Source organism: Malania oleifera, chromosome 13 (assembly GCF_029873635.1).
Source record: "Malania oleifera isolate guangnan ecotype guangnan chromosome 13, ASM2987363v1, whole genome shotgun sequence".
NCBI classification, from domain to species: domain Eukaryota; kingdom Viridiplantae; phylum Streptophyta; class Magnoliopsida; order Santalales; family Ximeniaceae; genus Malania; species Malania oleifera.
The window spans coordinates 62727170-62748708 of NC_080429.1; the positions used below are offsets into that span (position 1 = coordinate 62727170).

Genomic DNA, 21539 nt, shown 5'->3' on the forward strand with positions numbered 1-21539 from the left:
CCTCTAAGGTTGCTACCTTATCCGGAATAAAATGGTTTGTGACTTTTATAGATATACTCAGATTTGTGGGGTATATTTGATGAATGAAAAATCTAAATTTGAAAAATTATTCAAGAATTTTTATAGTATGATCGAAAATCAAAATAAGCATTCTTCGTACGGATAGTGGGACAAAATATTTCAACCAAGTTTTGGGAAATTTTTTTGAAAGAAAGAGGGATTCAACATCAATCCACTTGTTGTGACAACCCACAACAAAATGGCATTGCTGAAAGAAAAAATTGTCATTTACTTGAGGTTGCACGGGCAAGTGTTTTCTATGCATATTCCAAAATATTTGTGGGGGGATGCTATTCTAACTGCTTGTTACCTTATTAATAGAATGCCTACCCCGTCTGCTGCAGTATATCACTCCTTTGGCTTGCCTAAAAAAATCCTTTCCTAATAATATGATAATTTCTGATTTGCCTTTAAAAGCATTTGGATGCACTGTTTTTGTTCATATTCCAGCTCATCTTAGATCTAAACTTTATCCTAGGGCTGTAAATTGTGTTTCTTGGATATGCTCCCAATAAGAGAGGGTACAAATGTTTGAATCCAAAAACCAAAAAAATGCACATCAGTATGGATTTCGTTTTGTTGAAAATCAGTCTTACTTTAATCAAACTTATCCTCAAAGGGAGAAAGAGAGTAGTGAAGATCAATTTTGGCAAGCTTCTATTCCAATGGCTAATGTTTTCCTTGACATTGACATACCTCTACAAAACATTCAAGGAACTGAATTTTTAAATAGTGAAAAAATGGAAATCCCAATCTGCCTATACAAAGCATGAGGGAATCACAAACAAGGGGAGAATTGCTATAGAATAATCTCTCTTTTGTGCTTCGTGTTCATACTAGAGGCAGGTATCGTTCTAATACTAAGGATTATCCCATAATTTTAGAGCAAAATCAATCATCACCTCCTAAAACTGGTCATTTAGAAATCTTAGGTAATCCTTCTACTACACTTTCAGTTGATCAATCTACTGACCTTGATGTACCTATAGCCATTGGGAAAGGAGTTAGAATCTATACCAAACCCCCCATTGCCAAATATTTATCATACCATAGACTCTCTCATAATCAATAAGGCCTTTACATCCAATATTTCTCACCTATTTGTTCCAAGGACCATTCAGGAAGCTATTGATCATTGAGATTGGAAGTTAGCAGTTCTTGAAGAGATGAATGCACTACAGAACAACAGTACTTGGGAAATTGTTGATTTACCAAAGGAAAAGAAAACTGTGGGTTGCAAAGGGTGCTTACAGTTAAATGCAAGGCTAATGGCAATATAGAGAGATAAGGCGAGACTCTTTGCAAAAGGGTTTACATAAACATATGAAATTGACTATCAAGAAACTTTTGCTCCAATGGCCAAGATAAACTCAATCCGAGTGTTACTCTCTTTAGCTGTACATTCTAACTGGCCCTTACTCTAGTTGGATGTAAAGAATGCTTTTTTTAAATGGAGATCTAGAGGATGAAGTGTTTATGGAATTACCTCTAGGCTTTGAAGGTAATCTTGGCAGAGATAAGGTTTGTAAATTGAAAAAATCATTGTATGGGCTCAAGCAATCTCCGAGAACTTGATTTGACCGCTTTGGGAAGGCTGTAAAGGGTCATGGTTACATCCAAGGTCAAGCTGATGTTCTATAAGCACTCAAGTAAAGGGAAGGTTGCTATTCTAATTGTCTATGTTGACAATATTATTTTGACAGGTAATGACAGCAAGGAACTTGAGAAATTAAAACAGATGCTTGCTAATGAATTTGAGATTAAAGTCTTGGGTGACTTGGAAGTATTTTCTCAGTGTGGAATTTGCAAGGTCAAGAAAAGGTATTTTTGTTTCACAAAGAAAATATGTGCTTGACTTGCTTGGAGAATAGGTTTACTAGGGTGTAAAGCAGCTAAGACACCTATAGAGCCTAATCTTAAACTACAACCTGCCAAGCCTGAAGAAGTAACCAATAGGGACCAGTACCAAAGATTGGTTGGAAGGCTACTTTATCTATCACACACACGTCCTGACATAGCCTTTGCTATCAGTATGGTAAGCCAATTCATGCACTCACCTGGGCTTGACCACTTTGATGCATTTTATAGAATTCTGAGATATTTAAAGGGAACTCCAGGAAAAGGTCTATTGTTTGAAGTCCATAGACATCGGTAGACACTGATGCTGATTGGGTTGGGAGTATAACCGATAGAAGATCAACTTCTGTTTATTCTGCCTTTGTTGGTGGAAATTTGGTTACATGGTGAAGCAAAAAACAAAATGTGGTAGCTAGGAGTAGTGCAGAGGCAGAATTTAGAGCAGTTGCTCATGGAATTTGTGAAGTGTTGTGGATTAAAAAATTATTGGAAGAGTTGAAGTCACTAATCCACTATGTATGAGACTCTATTGCGATAAAAAATCTGCCATAACCATTGCTCACAATCTACTGCTTCATGATAGAACAAAACATGTTGAGGTCGACATGCATTTGATAAAGGAGAAGCTGGACAATGGACTGATTTGTTTACCCTGTATCTCTACTATTGAACAAGTAGCAGATATACTTACAAAAGGACTACCAAAGAAGCAATTTGAAAATTTGATTGACAAGCTGGCTATGGAAGACATCTTCAAACCAGCTTGAGGGGGAGTGTTGGAAAGTTTCCAAATTTATCCAGTCAACTCTCCTTGGTTATAGGAGAAATTTCTGTAATTATGTAAACATTCTTAGGAGATATTCTAGGATATATTCTTAGGAGATATTCTAGGAGATTTGTTAGCAATTGTCATTCTTACCTTTTGTTATTCTTTCCTTTATTATTCTTTCTTTTTAGATTATCCTTGTAGTCTATAAGACATTCAGATTGTACCTTATTTTAAAATAATAAGAAATAATTTTTCAATCCTTCTCCACTTCTAGACCCCTATCTTTGATTCTATCAATATGGCCTTGTATCTTTCAATTTCATCTCTGGAGTAGCCCATAGCTGTGAACATGCTTTTGAAACTCAGACCAAATTGGCCAGTTTGACTAGGTTGGACCGGAATTAGCCCCTTGATGGGTCTGAGTGATTTCATGAAATTGGATTTGAAGGGAACTAGAGTCACCCCGATCAAAACTGGGTGACTTAGCCTGACTTGATTGGACCCGTTGAACTCGCTGGGTTGACTCGGTGCCTTGTTCAACAAAAAAATTGAGGGAATGTTACTTAAAGCCATGAAGGAGCTTGAACCTGCAACCTCTAGAAAGATGGGCAAGCTTGCTAACCACTAAACCAATTCGTGTGTGCTGTTATAATTTTCAGAAATTTATAAATATTTGTATGAGAAATATGGGGGTTTGTGTATATATATAAGTATGCAAGGTATATATAATTTTTAGTTGAATTCAACATTTGATTAGTATCTTTGAATATTCAATAGAAATGATGTCTTAAAAATAGTTTAAAAAGAAAAACTAGTACAAATTTTGTTTTGGTTTTATTGTTGATTTTTTTTTTGCTAATATAGTTTATAGAAAGTATATGCATACACCCACAAACTGGTTGTGGGCAAACAGCGCGTATGTGCTTAACAAACTCCTCTTTATGGAAAGAGTTGAATTTATGTAGATAATGGGGGGTGTTAGGGGAGATAATGAGGGAGAAAAAAATATTTAAAAATTTTAAAATTAAAATTATTTTATTAAATGATTATGTATCCATATTTCTAAATTTTGTAAATAAATGATTACTTGTGAGGCTGAGGACAAGATAAAAAAATGTTGCTTAAAAGTAGTCTAAACTTTAATTAATAGTGTTATATATATATATATATATATATATATATATAAACTTTAATTAATAGTGATATATATATATATATGTATATTATTAGTTTGACCACCGGTTTGACCTGCTAGTCTGATTGATCTAGTGACTTCACTTGGTTGGTCATTGTCTAGGTTTTAAAACCATGGTTTTGAAGACCTATTTACAAATTTCAGCCAACCACCTTGCATGTAACAGGCAACTCCACCAAATCTTATATTTTGTCATGGTCCATAGGTGCCAACTAGTCATGCATAGCGTCCATTCACCGAGATGCTTGAGGGCTATCCATGGCCTCTTGGAAGGTAGTCATATCAAGACCAACTCCTATTTCATACTTATCTTCGTGTAAATATATGAAATCATCTGAAATGGCATGTTTCCAAACTCTCTGGAATCTTCTCAATGGAGGATCATTGACTGTTTCTTGAACTCCATTGTAAACAAATATTTTCTCAACAATTCCTTGTGGAATGATAATCTGTGCTCTTAGTAACCACTCAGCTACTAATTAACTCTGTTTTCATGATTTATCCTTTTCCCAAGTTTATTTCACCTGAACCTTTACAAAGTTTAAATTTTGATAAAAAACAGTGGAATTTGGAAAACATAGAAATAACATATATATTTACGTGTCCATGGCCAAGGGATAATTTTAGAATTACACATTCAATTTCATCCATAATCATCTCATGATTTGATCAACCGAAACAATATTTTGTTTTTGAAAACAAGAACTTATGTGTGTGTGTGTGAAAATGCCTAGGGCTGAGAGTTTCCAAACTTGTGTTCAATCAATCTCAACTATAATTATCACAAAAATTTAATCTTTACTTGATTGAACTATATCACAAGATATCCATGGATTTGAAATTTCAAAGCATCAAAGAAGTTTCTTTTTCTTGTTCATGTCTACAATGTGGATGATTTAAGGAATTGGCTTTGATACTGTTAGAGGTTATATATGTCTTTTAGTATTATTATTTTTGAGTGTGTTAGTGTGTTAATTAGTGAGATTTAGTAAGGGTATTATTGTCATTAGAATGTATTTAAATTTGTGTTATAAATAGAGGGAGAGACCTATCTTCAAGTTAGGTCATTCATTTTTAATCAAATCTTAACATGGAATTAGAGCATGATTCTATCTAAACCCTATTTCCCTTAGCCGTCGCCAGAAACACCATTCCCACAGCTGTTCTTCCCTAATCCACCTCCATCCCATACTAAATCACAAAACCAACCATATACCCATAATTAGACACCCCCTGACGACCCACCCCACAAAACCTCATTGACGGAGGGCACTCCGTGCACCCCTATGCGCCAGCCAAATGCCGGTAGGGCCGACCCCTTCTGGCCAACCTTTTTTTTTTCATGCTCCGGTTCCTCCTTTAGACAATATTATCAAGCTGTTTGGCCAGTTTTTTGCTCAATAATTCAACCTTTTTCGACCATGCACTTGCGGTATTCCATTAATTTCTGTTTAGGGTTTGTGAAGGAATCCTTGTGAGTTTTTTGAAGCCATGGTAGCGTTCGTATGTTCAGTAGTGAGGCTGTGGCAGTGCTATATCCGTCGATGAGTTCTTCACCTTGTCCATGGTTGCGTCGGTGCTTCACGTGGTTTGTGATTGTTACGATTATTGACGTTCTTCTTGTTTTTGGTGTGGTCGCTGATTTGTGAGTGCTGTGGCAGCGCTATATCCATCGGTGAGTTGTTCACCTTGTCCGTCGTTGTGTCATAGTTTGTGATTGTCCCAAGTAGTTTTGATTGTTTTTCTTGTTTGACATTGGTGTGATGCTGATTTGTGAGTGTTGGGATGGAATCTATGAATCCCAAAAATATGTTTCCTACATCGCTGCTGCAAATAACGACTTAAAAGTTGGATGGAAAGAACTATGTTCAATGGTCTAAAGCTGTTCGGATTTGTTTAGCAGGATTAGAGAAATCTGACCACTTGCTCCAATTTGATTCTTCTGATGAGAAAAGAAAAGACGTGTGGGTTCAGGAAAATGCCTTGATTGTTTTTCTTTTTTGGAACTTGATGGAGCCATAGATTGCACGGATGTGTATGCATCTAGATATGTGCAAGGAGATTTCTAGTTCTCTAGCAAACAACCGCAAAAGTTATTTCGATGGTTCGGGTTGTCATAGTGGTAGAGATGGACGAGGCAGAGGTACTTCTCACAAGTGCACTCATTGTGGACGGAATAATCATAGTATTGAGCAGTGTTAGGATCTTCATGGCAGCCCTTCACGTGTTGCCAATGTAGCCACCACTGCCTCCTTTCCTTTGGGATCGAGTGGGGGGCAACATATTGTCTTTATGTCAGAGGAAGAGTATTCCAAGTTCCAGCAGTATCGAGCATCACAACAAGCTTCTCTCCCATTGCATCTCTTGCCAGAATAGGCAAGCACATTGTATGCCTATCATCTAGTACTTCTCGTCCTAGTCCTTGGGTCATAGACTTCACTGCCTAATCATATCATAGGTATACTTAGCTTTTTCTCTAGTTTCAGTATCTTGCAAATTTACCTTGTGTTACTCTTGCTGATGGGTCCACTACCGTAGTCAAGGGAATTGGGACAATAAATCCCACTTCTTCCATTTCCCTTCCTTCGGTTTTAGATATTCCCAAATTTCCTTTCAATCTTATGCCTGTTAGAAAAATTACTAAATCCATGAATTGTTCAGTGACATTCTTCCCTGATTCCATAGTTATTTAGGATTTTAAGATGAGGAAGACGATTGGCGGAGGGTGTGAAGCTAGTGGGCTCTATCATTTTGAGTCGCTATCTCCTTTTATTGCGTGCACTACTGCTGCCACACGTTTCCAAATTCATTGTCTCTTGGGTCATCCTTAATTGGAAAAGTTAAAATGTTTTGTTCCTAGTTTGAGTTCTATGTCTAGTCTCAATTGTGAGTCTTGTCAGTTGAGAAAGCATCATCGTGTTTCTTTCACTTCCTGGGTCAATAAATGGCTTGCAAGCCATTTCATGTTAGTTCATTCAGATGTATGGGGTCCTAGTAGGGTTGTGTCCAAGTTGGGTTTTCGATACTTTGTAAACTTTGTGGATGATTATCCAAGAATGACTTGGTTATATTTAATAAAAGATTGTTCTAAGTTAGTTCATGTATTTTGCGCCTTTTGTTTTGAAGTGAAGACTCAAATTTTTTTTGCCAGTTCAAATACTTTGAAGTGATAATGCTAAATAGTTTTTCAGTGCATAATTCACTACTTATATGACTTAGTTTGGTATTGTTCATCACTCACACTTTACTTTATCTAATGCACGTATCACTCACACTACTTTCATGTTAGTTCATTCAGATGTATGGGGTCCTAGTAGGGTTGTGTCCAAGTTGGGTTTTCGATACTTTGTAAACTTTGTGGATGATTATCCAAGAATGACTTGGTTATATTTAATAAAAGATTGTTCTAAGTTAGTTCATGTATTTTGCGCCTTTTGTTTTGAAGTGAAGACTCAAATTTTTTTTGCCAGTTCAAATACTTTGAAGTGATAATGCTAAATAGTTTTTCAGTGCATAATTCACTACTTATATGACTTAGTTTGGTATTGTTCATCACTCACACTTTACTTTATCTAATGCACGTATCTAAGGAGTGATGCAGTACTTACTACTTGTTATCTAATCAACAGAATGCCATCCTATGTTCTTAGTGGGAAAGTTCCCTACTTCATTCTCTTTCCTAATTCACCTTTATTTTCTCTTCCTCCTTGCATATTTGGGTGTGTCCTTTGTTAATCAACTAACTCATGGGGTGGATAAGTTGGATCTCGTGCTATAAAATGTGTCTTTCTGGGCTACTTATATACTTAAAACGGATATCATTGTTATAGTCTTGTGTTGCATCGTTTCTTTGTTTTGTCGATGTTACCTTCTTTGAATCTACATCTTACTACACCCAGTGACTGAGTGATTTTGAGCTCAATGAGTCTCTTCCTTTGCCTAATTTTCTAGATTCTTTATTGCTGTCCTTGCTTAACCAATCATTTGAGTCTCCATGTAGTTCGAGTCCTTCTCATTGCCTTGATCATCCTAATTTGTAGGTGTATTCACGATGGTGGCTCCAAGGAAGAGAGTCCTCTCTAGTGTCTACTAACATGCCTTTGGTTTCCTTGTTTGATGATCATACTTCCCATGATGTTGATCCTCCTATTGCTGTTCGGAAAGGTAAACACACATGTACTCAGCACCCCATTTCCAACTATGTTTCTTATGACTCCTTATCACCCTCCTATTATTGTTTTGTCATTGCTTTGTCGTTTACTATCCTTCCTAAATCTGTTTTGGAAGCCTTAGCCCATTCAAGGTGGAGGGATGCTATAGTTGAAGAGATGAATGCTTTACATGGCAATGGTACTTGGGACTTGGTACCTCTTCCTCCTGACAAATCTGTGGTTGGTTGTCGTTGGGTTTATACTGTGAAAGTCAACCCTGATGGTTCTGTGGCTCGTCTAAAGGCCCATCTTGTTGCTAAGGGATACACTTAGGTGTATGGTTTGGATTATTTTGATACTTTTTCTCCGGTTGCCAAACTTATGTCAGGACGTTTGTTCATGTCCTTGGCTACTACTTGTCACTGGCCTTTGCATCAGTCAGATGTAAAAAATGCCTTCTTGCATGGTGACCTTGAGGAGGAGGTTTATATGGAGCAACCACCTGGGTTTGTTGCTCAAGGAGAGTCAAGCTTAGTGTGTCGGCTCAAGAAAGCTTTATATGGTTTAAAACAGTCTCCCAGAGCATGGTTTGGTCATTTCAGTACTGTAGTACTTTAGTTTGGTCTTTGGAGTTGTGCTGTGGATCATTCCGTGTTTTATCATCATACTTCATTGGGTAGGATCCTTCTTGTTGTTTATATGAATGGTATTGTTATTACAGGTGATGATCATAAAGGTATTCAGAGTCTTAAACTTTTTCTATAGACTAAGTTTCAGACCAAAAATTTGGGATTGTTGAAATACTTATTGGTTATTGAAGTATCGAGATCTCGTATCGGAACTGTTGTGTCACAAAGGGAGTATGTTCTTGATCTATTAGATGAAATTGGCTTGTTGGGATCTAAATTGGTTGAAACAACCATGGATCCTAATAGTAAGTTAATGTCGGATATGGGTGATTTGCTACCTAATCTAGGACAATACTAGAGAGTGTTGTGAGTCAATTTCTATATTCTCCGAGAACAAGTCATTGGGACATAGAAATTCGCATCTTGAGATATCTCAAAGGTGCACCTGGGAGAGGTCTTTTATATCGTCATCAGGGTCACACTTATATCCATATGTCTTGGTTGGTGGTAATTTGGTTTCTTGGAAAAGTAAGAAACAAACTGTGGTGGTGAGGTCAAGTGCTGAATCAGAATATAGAGCTATGACTCACACTACTTGTGAACTTGTATGGTTGAAGAACATGTTGGATTAATTGGGTTTTCCGCATTCTCAGCCTATGAAGTTGATGTGTGATAATCAATCTGCTCTTCATATATGCCTCCAACCTGGTCTTTCATGAGTGGACAAAGCACATTGAAGTTGATTGTCACTTTGTTCAGGAGAAACTTGTGCAGAAGCTCATTACAACCGCTTATGTTTTGACATGCAACTTGCTGATTTGTTTACCAAAGCATTAGGGGGTGCTCATGTTAGATTCATTTGTAACAAGCTATGACATTTATGCTCTAGCTTGAGGGGGAGTCTTAGAGGTTATATATGTTTTTTAGTATTATTATTATTGAGTGTGTTAGTATGCTAATTAGTGAGAGTTAGTAAGGGTATTATTGTCATTAGAATGTGTTTAAATTTGTATTATAAATAGAGGGGTAGACCTATCTTCAAGTTAGGTCATTCATTTTTAATCAAATCTTAACAGATACCAATCGATGAGTTGGTAACAAAATAATCACCAATAACCATATTCAATCTATAGGTATATGAACACGAAATTGAATAAATATAAACGATGTACCCTTCACCATCGAATTCCTGAGAGTGAGTCTTGTCTGGAATTTAAGACTGTGTGTTCGTGCGAAGAGTGGGTTACCCTCTTCCTTCTTCCTTTAGCTATGACTTGATGGGAAACCATAATGACATTAGAGCGAGGGTGTGTTTTTATAGAGTTCTAGGAAAAACCCTAACCATCATGGGCCTCGTACTCACAAGGCCCACACTAGTATAATCCCATCAGCTCTTAAGGCCCAATACTTCTTAAGATCCAATACAACCTATGGTGATCATTTTCCTTTTAATACTTTGAAAGGTGCAATGTTCAATTTAATTTGGAGTTTTATAAACTATGCTGGTTCATAAAATTCTAGCAGAACTGCCACTACTCTAGTGGATTTATGAGAAATTCATTATCAGTCTGCTTGGTGGGTAGAGCCGTGGGCCTATACTCCATGGGTTTTCAATTGGTTGAGAATGTCTAATGACATGAGAAGTAAAAGCTACTCACCTTCCTTTGTGCACAATTAATGGTGATTATGTGCAAAAGGAATGCTTTATTCTTTACCATAGTAGTTGAAATTGCAAAAACCAACAGAAAAGGTGATTAAAGTTGTCAATCTTGTTCCCCCAACTTGTTGAGTTTGCAAAGACTGTACATGCCTCTTCGTTACTGCTAAAATCTGATTATGATAACTTTGGGAATGCTAAAGTCTGATTGTATCCTTATTTTTTTTTTTTTGCTTGGTTATAGTTCATTGTGTACTGAGATGTAAATCCATACCTTTTTATTCTATCTGATCAGACCTTTCCAGATGAAGTTCTTGACCTGGACAGATCTGTACGCACTGTTGATTTAACGCACAATAAATTAGGTAATTCTCTTTTCCATAAAGCACTTTACATTGTTTGTTCTTACTCTTTTGATTCTGCCATCTAGATGACAATGTGGTGATGATAATTTTATAGTCCCAAAAAAGTTAATTCAAAAGTTCTCTCTCTCTCTCTCTGGGCATGTATTCAGTTAGATGTGCATGAGCATGACATTTGCTTTGGGGGTGTTGGTAACAGGGTTAGTTGTCAGCTCTATTTATTGTAGTGACTGCACACTCAGGACATGGTGTGGAGAACATCATTGCGCCAACTAGAAAGAGCGAGAGAGATAGATCTCCTTATTGGACTTGATGTTTAACCTTAAATATAGATTCTGTGCTTAAAGATTTTATTTTCCCTTAAAGTTAATTAATGAAGAGATTTGATCAAGATAAGTTGTGTCATTGATATTTTTCATTGCTTGAAAAGGTAAATTTTTTAGTCCTTTATACCTTTATCCTGGTTACGCTGATCCTTTTATGTTTCTTTGTTGTTCTTTTTTATTGGCTTCTGCAGTTGACATTCCCATGGAGATCAGCAAATTAATAAACATGCAGCGCCTGGTAAAAATCTTAGTTTTTGCATTTTTGTGGTTACATGAATGCATTTCGAAATTGTATCCTAATAATAATAATTATTATTATTCTTATTTCTTTTTTATGTATGGTAGTTCTTTGTAAAAAGGCACATATTTTTGTGCATCACATTAAGAAATACATAAATTTTTATCTGTTCTGTCTCAAGCTTTAAAAGTGGTTATTTGTTTTGTACATATTAAAAATGCAATTTGCTTATCCTTATATATGCACACAAAACCACACACACATGCATGGAGTTGCACATTTATTTATTTACTTAATAAAGTGCAGCCTGGTGCACAACGTTTCTGCATATGCATGGTCTGGGGAAGGGGCAGAACTTTCCTTTTTTGATAGCAAAGAAGAAGTTTCATCGATAGATTAAGAATATACAGAAAGGAGAATAGGACATCTCCCTATAGAAAATTTGGGAAAAACGAGAATGAAAATATAGAAAAACAGAAAAAGAAGGAAAATTTATACAAACAAAAAACCACTTCTTCCATAATCAAGCCATCATATTGCACCAACCTCACTGATCCCCCAAAAAGCTCACTCCTTTGAAATGTTCATAATCAACACACTATATTGATGCTACATAGTGAATCTTTCTCCAAACCAGCAGACAATTCAACTTCTTCCCTGAAAAGATGTGTGCATTATGTTCCAACCAAAACCCCTGCAATACTGTAAAAAATACCACATTTCCATAACGCAGCTCTGTCCTTTCTCCTTCCAAAACCCGCAAATAAAATTGCTAAAAATCCCTCCACTGATCCTGGACAAACCCAGCTTTCTTCCGAAACACCAAATAACTTATTCCACTCTCCAAGCAAAATCACAATGCAGAATAGATGAGGTGCTGTTTCTGAATTATTACAGCTAGGCACACAGACATGTGGAGAGAATGCCTTTGATGGTCTCTTAATCTGCTACAAGTTTCTGATATTAATTCTATTAAGCACGGCCAACCAAATAAAAGCCTTATTTTTTGGGGGAACTTTGGCCTTCCAAATAATACATTGAAGAGGAAAAGAAGAATTAGATCGGGTCAAGAACTCACAAAATGATTTACAAGAATGCACCATCGAAGGATCCAAGGACCTAAAATGAGAGTCCATTCCCAGAGAAAAATGAAAATTATTCAACAAAATCAACAAGGAGGAGAGCACATCCAATGCCCTATTAAGAGATCTAAAATGAAAATGCCGAGAAGCCAAAGGACTATCTGGGTCAACTACAAATAAGAAAAAAACGCTATTCTGCCCTGAGCTCAAATGGAAAGACATGAGGAAAAAAGGTGGATAAAACAACATTCCCCATGCCTATTTATATGTTTGTGTATGTGTGTATACAGTTGTGTGATTGCACGTATGTGCATGAGCTATTATGGTAAAGGAAGAGCTTTCTGTTTCTCTCTTTGTTCTCTCTTATAATGTTCTTAAGAAAATCCTACTATATATCCTTGTCTTATTAGCGTGGATTGTGGAAGATTAGTGGGACAAAACAGTACATAAAACTCTTAAAACCACTCACCCCAATACACCTACATTTCTCTCACATTTCATTTGAGATTGTTGCCTCTTACATATTCACATGCATTGCTTGTGCTCTATCTCAAGAGTATATAAAGCCCCCTCTTTTGGTATTCTGTTTCCCTTCTTTCAAAAAATGTCATGATTCTTTTGTTTAATAAAAAATATCTTTGGTTAATTTTTACTTTTATAGAGTTTAAAATATCTCCTTTCACTTCTATTCCTTGACATTCTTCAGTTTTATATATATATATCTATAAATTTTTAACTTTAACTGCACCCTCAAAGTGGGTGCTACCGTTTAGTGTGTTTTTGTGTGTGCGCGTGTATTCATGTCCTTGTTCCAAATAAAAGAATAAATAAGCTGCATAAACGAAAGCATTAGCTGCCTTAAATTGACAGAAACTCAGAAGGTATGAACTTATACGCTCAGTTGGTCAGTTGATGGTAATGATAGACAAGAGCTAATGCAGGAAGTGATTATAGACAGATGGACCAACATCACAGACCTTCTTTGCACTATTTGTTCAAAATGTGTAGAATTTTTTGTAAGGGTGCAATGAGTTTTGAGAATAATGATAAGAAAGAGAGAAAAAAATGAAATGATTATTATTATTTTTATAATAAAAGAAGATATATTAAGAAAGAGAATGTACAATCAGAGCAAGGATACTAAATCCTCTAAACAAACAGAAAAACAGAAGCAAAGAACAAACAGAAAACAATAAAAATAGTAAAAAATAAAATAAAAAAAGCTGAACTTATCCAAGAAAGCCCCTCTTTATTCCCTTCCCATCATGGTTCACTGAACACTTCAAATTCGATAATTCCCTCTGACCCTTCTTCGCCTTAGATTTACTGCCATCAAGCCTAACCTCATTTCTTCCATGGTTAGACAACACGAGGCCCAAGCTATCTAACAGATTCTGAGTTCGAATGTCTTTCTCAGCAGACACTTGAACTGGATTAGGTAGAATTCCATTTCTACCTTCAGCTCCTCTTTAGTAGCATCATCCTAAAAAATATTAATTCCATCTAAACTTCTAGAGGAGGAGGCAGTACAAAAGATAAATCCCCGAGACAATCATTAGAAGAGTCAGGAAAAAAATTCTTGCTGCTCCTGAATTTGATCCAAAAGTAAACTTTTGTCACATTCAAATTCACTACTACCTACAGTATTGTCCTCTGAAATATCCACCCATCTCTTACTGTCCTTGCTTGCATTAATCCTCTTAACAATTGGCTCCTCTACTATACTTAAAACTCTTTTAGAATTTCTCTTAAGAATTATTTTTTTGTCACCAGGTGAATCTCAAGTATCTTCAAAATACTTCCTCCTTTCAAAACCCCACTATACTTCCTTACGGTAAGCGTAAACTTTTTGACTCCTCAGATTATTGGAATTGACCCACTTCCCATCTGAATTCTCTTCCGAACCAACAATAAAATCTGGATTTTCTACTCCACAAGAATTAACATTTTTCGAAGAAGACCCCCCAAACTCAATCCTGGAACCCTGCCTGCTATCATTCTTCTCCAGAATAGCAGACACACCATTCTCTAGAAAGTTAGTGGGCTTTTTCGCTGGCCACCTATCTAATTCCGCCCCTTTTTTGTTTTCTGTGCTACTGCTTCTCTTGTCTTGACTCCTATAGATCTTGTTAGAAGATGATTCAAGTGTTGGATCGCACACATCTTCCTTCTGTTCTGAGGAGAGATTAAACCCCGCTGCCTCTCAATTTTTCATAAGGAGACCTTCTTTTTGACTGGAAACCTGACTAAGAATTTGGGCCTGCCCTTCCAATTGACCCAACTGTGATTTACCTTCCTGAATTTTCTTCTCTCTAGTCTGGCCCAATGTAGGATCAAAATTCTGCTCTTAAGTCTTCTCAACCAATAGGCCCATCAGAAAGTTTAGAAGGATTTTATTGCTTTCAAACAACCCGCCTGTGACTAAATTAATCGTCAAAGACCCAGGCCCAGCCCACCCGACCTTCATCATTCTATCTTTCATGCAGAACACCCTAGCCGCCTCAGGACTAACTTCCTCTGCTGGAACCTTCTCCCTTGGCGACGTTGATTGATCGTGCAGAGTTGTCTGCACTCTGCAGGGTCTCCTTTTGCATCTTCCCCCCCCCTCCCCCTCCAAAACACCAAGCAGACACCATATCCTGTACATCCTTAGGGATTGAGCAAACTCCATCTTTAGGAATTGAGCGTGCACCAAATTTAGGAATTGAAGGAACTCCATCAGCATCAGTTCCTGATACTATTTGACTCCAGGATTGATTTTCATTCCTCCTTTTACTATCAATTTCATCTTGGCTGACAGACAAGGGCTCTCCAAAACATTGAAATCTTTCCCAAACCAAAACCACCCATCACCTTTGGATCCTTCAGCGACAAAGATAGAATATATTTTGCCTCTCCATCTGTGCCCTAAATCGAGGAATTTCCCTGCCCTCGTCGCATGAATCACCATCCAATAATCAACAAAACCCATCCAGGATCTATGAACACGCTTGCTTAAATTTTCAGCAAGAGATAGGAATGCCTGTCAGAAACCATTTTGTTGCATCTGAAGAGTACCGAACCCACCAATTACACTGCCAATTCTTCTCAAGAACAAAGAAAGCTTTAACCTTCCCTACTTTATCCAATCTAAGATCGAAGGAATTCCCTTTGATCTTGACTGAACGAATTCCCATCATCAACAACTAACAGCATCTTGATCATGAGACTGACGAAAGTGATTCAAGGTCCTTTGCAAGAGAGAGAGAACCATTTTGTGTCCTCTGATTTAATACTGCTAAACTTATGTCTAGGAAACATGATGAGCGTTTGAGAGATCCTTCTTTTCCGACGTTATTAGCCTTTGAAGGGAAGAGATTTTGACAGCAGTCAAGCTCGTAGATGGATGAAGGATGGGAACCAGTGGGCCTGAGAGAGAGCAAGGGAGCTTGGGCTTCAAACCTGCGGGATAGAAGAGACTGCAAGCCTTTGACGGAGAAGATGGTTGTTACTCTTGCTAGGGCTCCGATGAAGCTCCTAGTTGAGGCAGAGTTTTTCAAAGCCAAGATCGTCGCTGCGATTTCCAGTGAGTTGGCAACTGGAGGCTGGGATGGAGGTTGAAGGTTTGGATGTCTTACAAATCGAGGCAGGGAGAGAGATTGAAGGCTGAGATGTTCAGGGACTGGATGCTGGGAGGATAAAAAAAAAATTGCTTCAAATAATTGGGTATCTCCCAAACATAAGACAAGAATATTAGACGGGGTATGTCAGGTTGCTAAGAGGACTACAGAGTACCGGGGAGGAGGGTGTTTTGTCATAGTTGTGATGGAACCTGCGTAAAACAGCTATTGGCAGCTTGGAATTCTCAGGCTGACTTTGGCAAAGCATCTTTGATCTTTCTAAGTTGAGATGTTGATATCTTATCTCTCCTATAGATAAAAATGTGATGGAGGCCTCTTCACGCGATTCACAGAAACTCTGCATTGGGAATATTCATATAGGGGAAAAAACATTGTAATCCCACTTTTTGTTCATCTATTGCTGTGGATATCAGGGGCACTCTCAAAGTTTACTGTGGTTTTTAAATGAAAATAAACTCGAATGAGACGTATGATAGTATTGGAAAGTCCACACTTTGCTTATGTAGATTTAGCTATTAGAGATAGAAACTTATACAAGATGAAATGTGTGTGCCTCCTTTATTGGTTAAAGCTACCTAATGACAAAGTACAAAGAGAAAAATATATATTTGTTATGTAGATTCATAGATCTGATCTATAAACTCTTTTTTCGCCCTGTTGAATTTTATTGCCAATAATTATTGCCATGTGAACATTTTTTTGTGGTTTGACTGATTAACTTCATGAGAGATTGCCATTGGCTGCATACAGTGACCATGAATTGAGTTCTTCCCTCCTCTGTCTGCGACTTTGCTGAGACATGGATATTTTCCTGACAGATTTTCTGTGTTTTTTCAGGTCTTGGCAGATAACCTCATTGAACGCCTCCCTTCGAACCTGGGGAAACTCCAGTCTTTAAAAGTTTTGACACTTGATGGAAATCATATTAGTAACTTACCTGATGAATGTAATTTTTTTCTCTAAATAAGTAAGAGAATGTCATATCTAGTGTAATGGATTTTTGAATTTTTGTTTTTTATCTATAACATTTTCTTGTACACGAATGTGCTGCAACTGTCTTTGACCAGATATACATTTCCTGTTTCCAGTGGGTCAGCTGGTGAGGCTTGAGCGGTTATCCATATCTGGGAATTTGTTAGCATGCTTGCCAGATACAATAGGGAGCTTGCGCAATGTGAGTAATTGCACTTAGTGAGTTATAAATTCTATCTGCACTGCACAGCATTGCAATTTGACACAATATTTGGTGTTTATGCCATTTTTTGGTATCATTATTTTTTGATTTTGGAATTTGCCTTCAAGCAAGTAAATTGATTTTTGAGCTCACTTAAAAAGTCATAAAATTTCAGGGTCTTGTTTTCTTTTAATCTTTTAATTAAACACCCCCTGCCACCCAGGATGAAGGGGGCGTTGGGTGTAAAAAGACTGGACCATACCTCAAAAGGCTCAAATAATACTTTGTTATTCACGGCCATCCCTCTCTCACCCACTCTATGATTGTGCGTACATGAGTGCACATGCACACATCACCCCTGTACGGATGCATGTCTGCAAGTCTTTGTAGCATTTTTAAAATTTTGTGATTTTTTAGCTCATGTTTGCAATAGTTATATACAAGAAATTTTCTCCAAAAGATTGCAAATTTTGCTCATGGGTAGAGTCAGGAGGAATTTTTGTTGGAAGATCTAGCTGAAATAGGAGTTAAAGGCTGCAGCAGTCTTTGCTAACAAGAATCATATGGACACTTAGAGACTTACTTTATTATGCCATGATGAGTGTTACAACTTCACATTTAACTTTCTGATTCAGAGTCTGATATATAGAATTTTTATTTTAGTTGTATGACCTAGTGTGGACTGTTTGATAATGCAGTTGTTGCTATTAAATGTGTCAAATAACAAGTTAAGATCTCTTCCCGAATCGATTGGGAGTTGCTTCTCTTTGGAAGAATTGCAGGCAAATGGTATCTTCAAATCTATTTTCAATCTTTATCATTATAAATTTCCAGAATTCTATTTCACGGCTGTTATTGTTTAAAAATATTTGGAGAAGTTCATGGTCTATGATGTGAGGAACATGCCTGAGGTTGAATTGCTTCTCTGTTCTGTTAGTTTGATATAAGTGTTAATCCACTCTGCAGCAGCTTAGGTGGTGACTTATCATGGCATCATTGCATGATGTACTAGATGTCTTGGATTCTAAACTTGTTGTCCCTAGCTGTAATCTGCAGTTATTGTTACTGTTCATCTATCCCTCCATGCATAATGGGGTTGCACATGAAATGGTTAGCTTGATATTACTTTGTTTACACATTTGGTAATGACGTAATCTTTGTGGTCAAACAACAAATTTGTAGTTCTGTTGACTGAAGCAGTGATTAAAGTGGGGTTAATTACCTACCATTTTCCCTTCATTTTTGCATCTGTGACATGTTATCAGCCACATTTGTTTGAATGTTTAACACAATATTCTGCACCAGATTTTCTTGAATATTTAGTGTGAAGTTGTTTTTAAATTGATACCATACTTTAAATATTTATAATGCCTCCTGTATATTTTGCTATGGCATTTTGCCCAGAATATTTTGCATTTTATCTCTTAATGCCTCCTGTAGAGACCATGATGTGTTGCATTTTTTAGTTGTTGCATTTTTTAGTATAAAAATGATATAACCTTTTAATTTTTCATTATGGCCCCATTTGTTTGCCTTTAGTTGCCTTTAATAGAGGCAAGGCTTCTAATAATCTAAAAGTCAGTGAACCAGTCTTGTTTGGCGAACCTCTTAATTGGTGTTGAACAAATCTTCCCATTGCTGATTTGGCAAGAGATCCATTCAGAAATTGGACATTTTTTTCCCTAAAAATGTATATTCTGCAATACTATATGGAACCCTTCTTCTAATCTCCAAAACCCTATTCTCACACTTATTCAATGGGTACTAACTGACTAAATTTTGCAGTCAGAATTAGAGATGGTTCCACATATATTCAGATCTGTATTTGGTATTTGTCTCTTAATGCTTATTTTTATCGAATACCCACTAAGTTTCTCAGTTGGTAGTTGGATACTGTGCATCATTTCAAGCCTCCCCTTCATCTGCTTTGGGATTTCTAAATCTATGGAGCTTGGCCTCCCAAATTGATTTCTTGCTTAGATTGATGTTGGCTGGTTTATACTTTGTAGTTTTGGGTGAAAGCTACATCATTGGTGGTCTCTTTAGGCTTGTTGCAAAATTAAGATATAGGACAATGGAACTCGCTGTATAACATATTCTTAGACCAGTCAATTAATGTTTTAATTGCCCAGAAGATATTATTATTAGATTTGATGTTTCTGGCTCTCTGTCAGTGCAATTTACTAATTTCCAACTCATCTATCTGGATCTCATCCTAACTTTGCATCAACTACATAATATGGTGATGTCTTTTATGGCTTTACCTTTATGGCAGTCATTAGAGCCATGTATGAAGTTTGCAGAAGTGCTGGTTTCCCTGTTTCTTGGACGCACTGTAGTTGGTCTAAGGCATTGTTGATCAAGTTCTTTTACATAAATTTGATTGGTGTGATTGTGGACACATTACTTGTTGAAAGTTAGGTTGATACTGGCTTGAGTTATGCTTCTGTGGTTTAGGGGCATCTGAATCAACTTTTGACATGTTCTAGAGTCTCAGTCAAGGAATGCAGCCAACAACATATTTTTCATTCTTTTCTTTGGATTTAAACTGTCGTGCTTTTATGCATTCTTTTAAATGGTAGGACCTATTATTTGTATCTAATGTTTGAACAATATTGTCATTTATTGTATAAGGAGTTGTGTTGCTGTTTCTAAATTATAATGTTATTTTCGGATAGAATCTGAAGGGCTCCTGACATAATTCTGCACTTTATTTCATGCAGAATCCTTTTTTTAAGCATCCTTTCAATTGTTTGGAGGATCAAAGTTTTAATATGGGAGTTCAAAGTATATTTGCTCCAATCTTTTGTTGGTGTCTATGTATTTTCCCTGCCTTTATTGTCTTTGCTCAGCTGCACTATTTGCTTATCTACTTTTGCACATGCTTTTTTTTTTTTTTTTTTCTCTTTCTTAAAGCTTCATTATTCTGGTTATTTCTTCAGATAATTCTATTCAAGATCTACCCTCTTCCGTGTGCAATCTCATTCACCTGAAGTCATTGTGCTTAAACAATAATAATGTTAAACAGGTATTTGCTATTGTCAAAAGATATTCTTCTACTTCTTTTATTTCTTGCACAAGTAGATTTGTTAAACGTCTTTTGTTATCTACTAGTAAAGGCCCAAGCTAATATAGAAAATAATTTTATTTTGAAATTATTACTGTGATAAACAATGTATTTATCTTTTAGTATAAAAAGGCTTTAACTATTGAATTTTAGTAATTGCATCAGTTGAATAATTAGTCAAGTCATTGACCATCAAACAAAAGGATAACTATGAATTTTCTTTGACTTATCAACAAATATTTTTCTATTTTCTTTGTAAACGAACATTATTTTTTGTCAATATGAAAATATTGCTTGAGGTTTTAAATATTGCAAATTGTAAAATCAATCTCATTTAACCAGTTTTTATTAATTATTTTTTCATGCATTTTAAAATAGAATGGCATATTATTTATAAATTGTTGACTTGCATGTTACAACAAAGAATTTTTCATATATCACTGTAAGGCAAAAATAGATGTCTTTTATCTATTTTCAAGACATACAATATTTTTTTTCAAGTTATGTCATTAAACAGTCGTTTACTCCCTTAAAGAGTAGAATATTTCCCAAAACAGAACCCAGTTATTGTTGCTCTAATCCCTAATTGTATGATGCTACAAATCTTTTATCCCACAAAAGAAAAATTGTTTAAAAATATAATTTTCTAGTGAAATATAGGCATAATGACATTCCCTGCTACTTGAAATGTAGTAGAACCAAAATCTTGTTATCTACTAAAAGTATGAAAGATTTAGTTCTCGTCTGAGTCCCTCAAGCATTTGGGCAATTCAACAACATGGTATATAAATAAGAGAGAATTTTGAATGTTGCTTATTTTGTCACGTGGTTCTAGTTTGAGATGAGATACAAAAAGTGGAAATTATAAGCTAATGAAGTTTTACGAATCACATTTTATAGAGTAAATTACATTGATTATTAGCTCAAAGGATGGTTATTCATAGGCATTTTGTATTGTAAATAAATGCTTGCTTTGTACTAAGAAACCACATGGCTATCAGGAAACCGTGAAAATAAAAAAGAAATATAACTAAAAATCTTATATCCTATGTATTAGTAGTACAATATTCGAAATCTTATGCACACATATGTAGTCCTTGACTCACACAAATCAACTCAAAGTTCTTGTAGTCATTAGAGAGTTTGAGGCTTGGGATGTGTGCTTTTATGGTAAGGATTTCCCATTTCAAACTATTGCTATAATTTAAATTAGACTAATTTTATGTGTATTAAGTTGATGTATTACCATAAATGATAATGGGGAGAGAGAAGAGGAACGAGGGATTTTGAGTTTAAAATTATTTCTCTAATTTAACTTAAATGATATTTTTACTTCACATTAATATATTGCC

The 21539-nt window shown here is 36.1% G+C and overlaps 1 protein-coding gene across 2 annotated transcripts in view; it reads left to right on the top strand.

Annotated features, from left to right (window-relative positions):
• LOC131146538 (plant intracellular Ras-group-related LRR protein 7) overlaps positions 1-21539 on the top strand; it is a 66556-nt gene that overhangs the window by 17502 nt on the left and 27515 nt on the right. For both annotated transcript variants that reach the window (XM_058096180.1, XM_058096181.1), the window contains exons 2-7: positions 10614-10683; positions 11198-11244; positions 16784-16892; positions 17035-17120; positions 17819-17909; positions 20063-20148. In XM_058096180.1, the coding sequence (XP_057952163.1) occupies positions 10614-10683; positions 11198-11244; positions 16784-16892; positions 17035-17120; positions 17819-17909; positions 20063-20148 (489 nt within the window). The remainder of the gene's footprint in view (positions 1-10613; positions 10684-11197; positions 11245-16783; positions 16893-17034; positions 17121-17818; positions 17910-20062; positions 20149-21539) is intronic.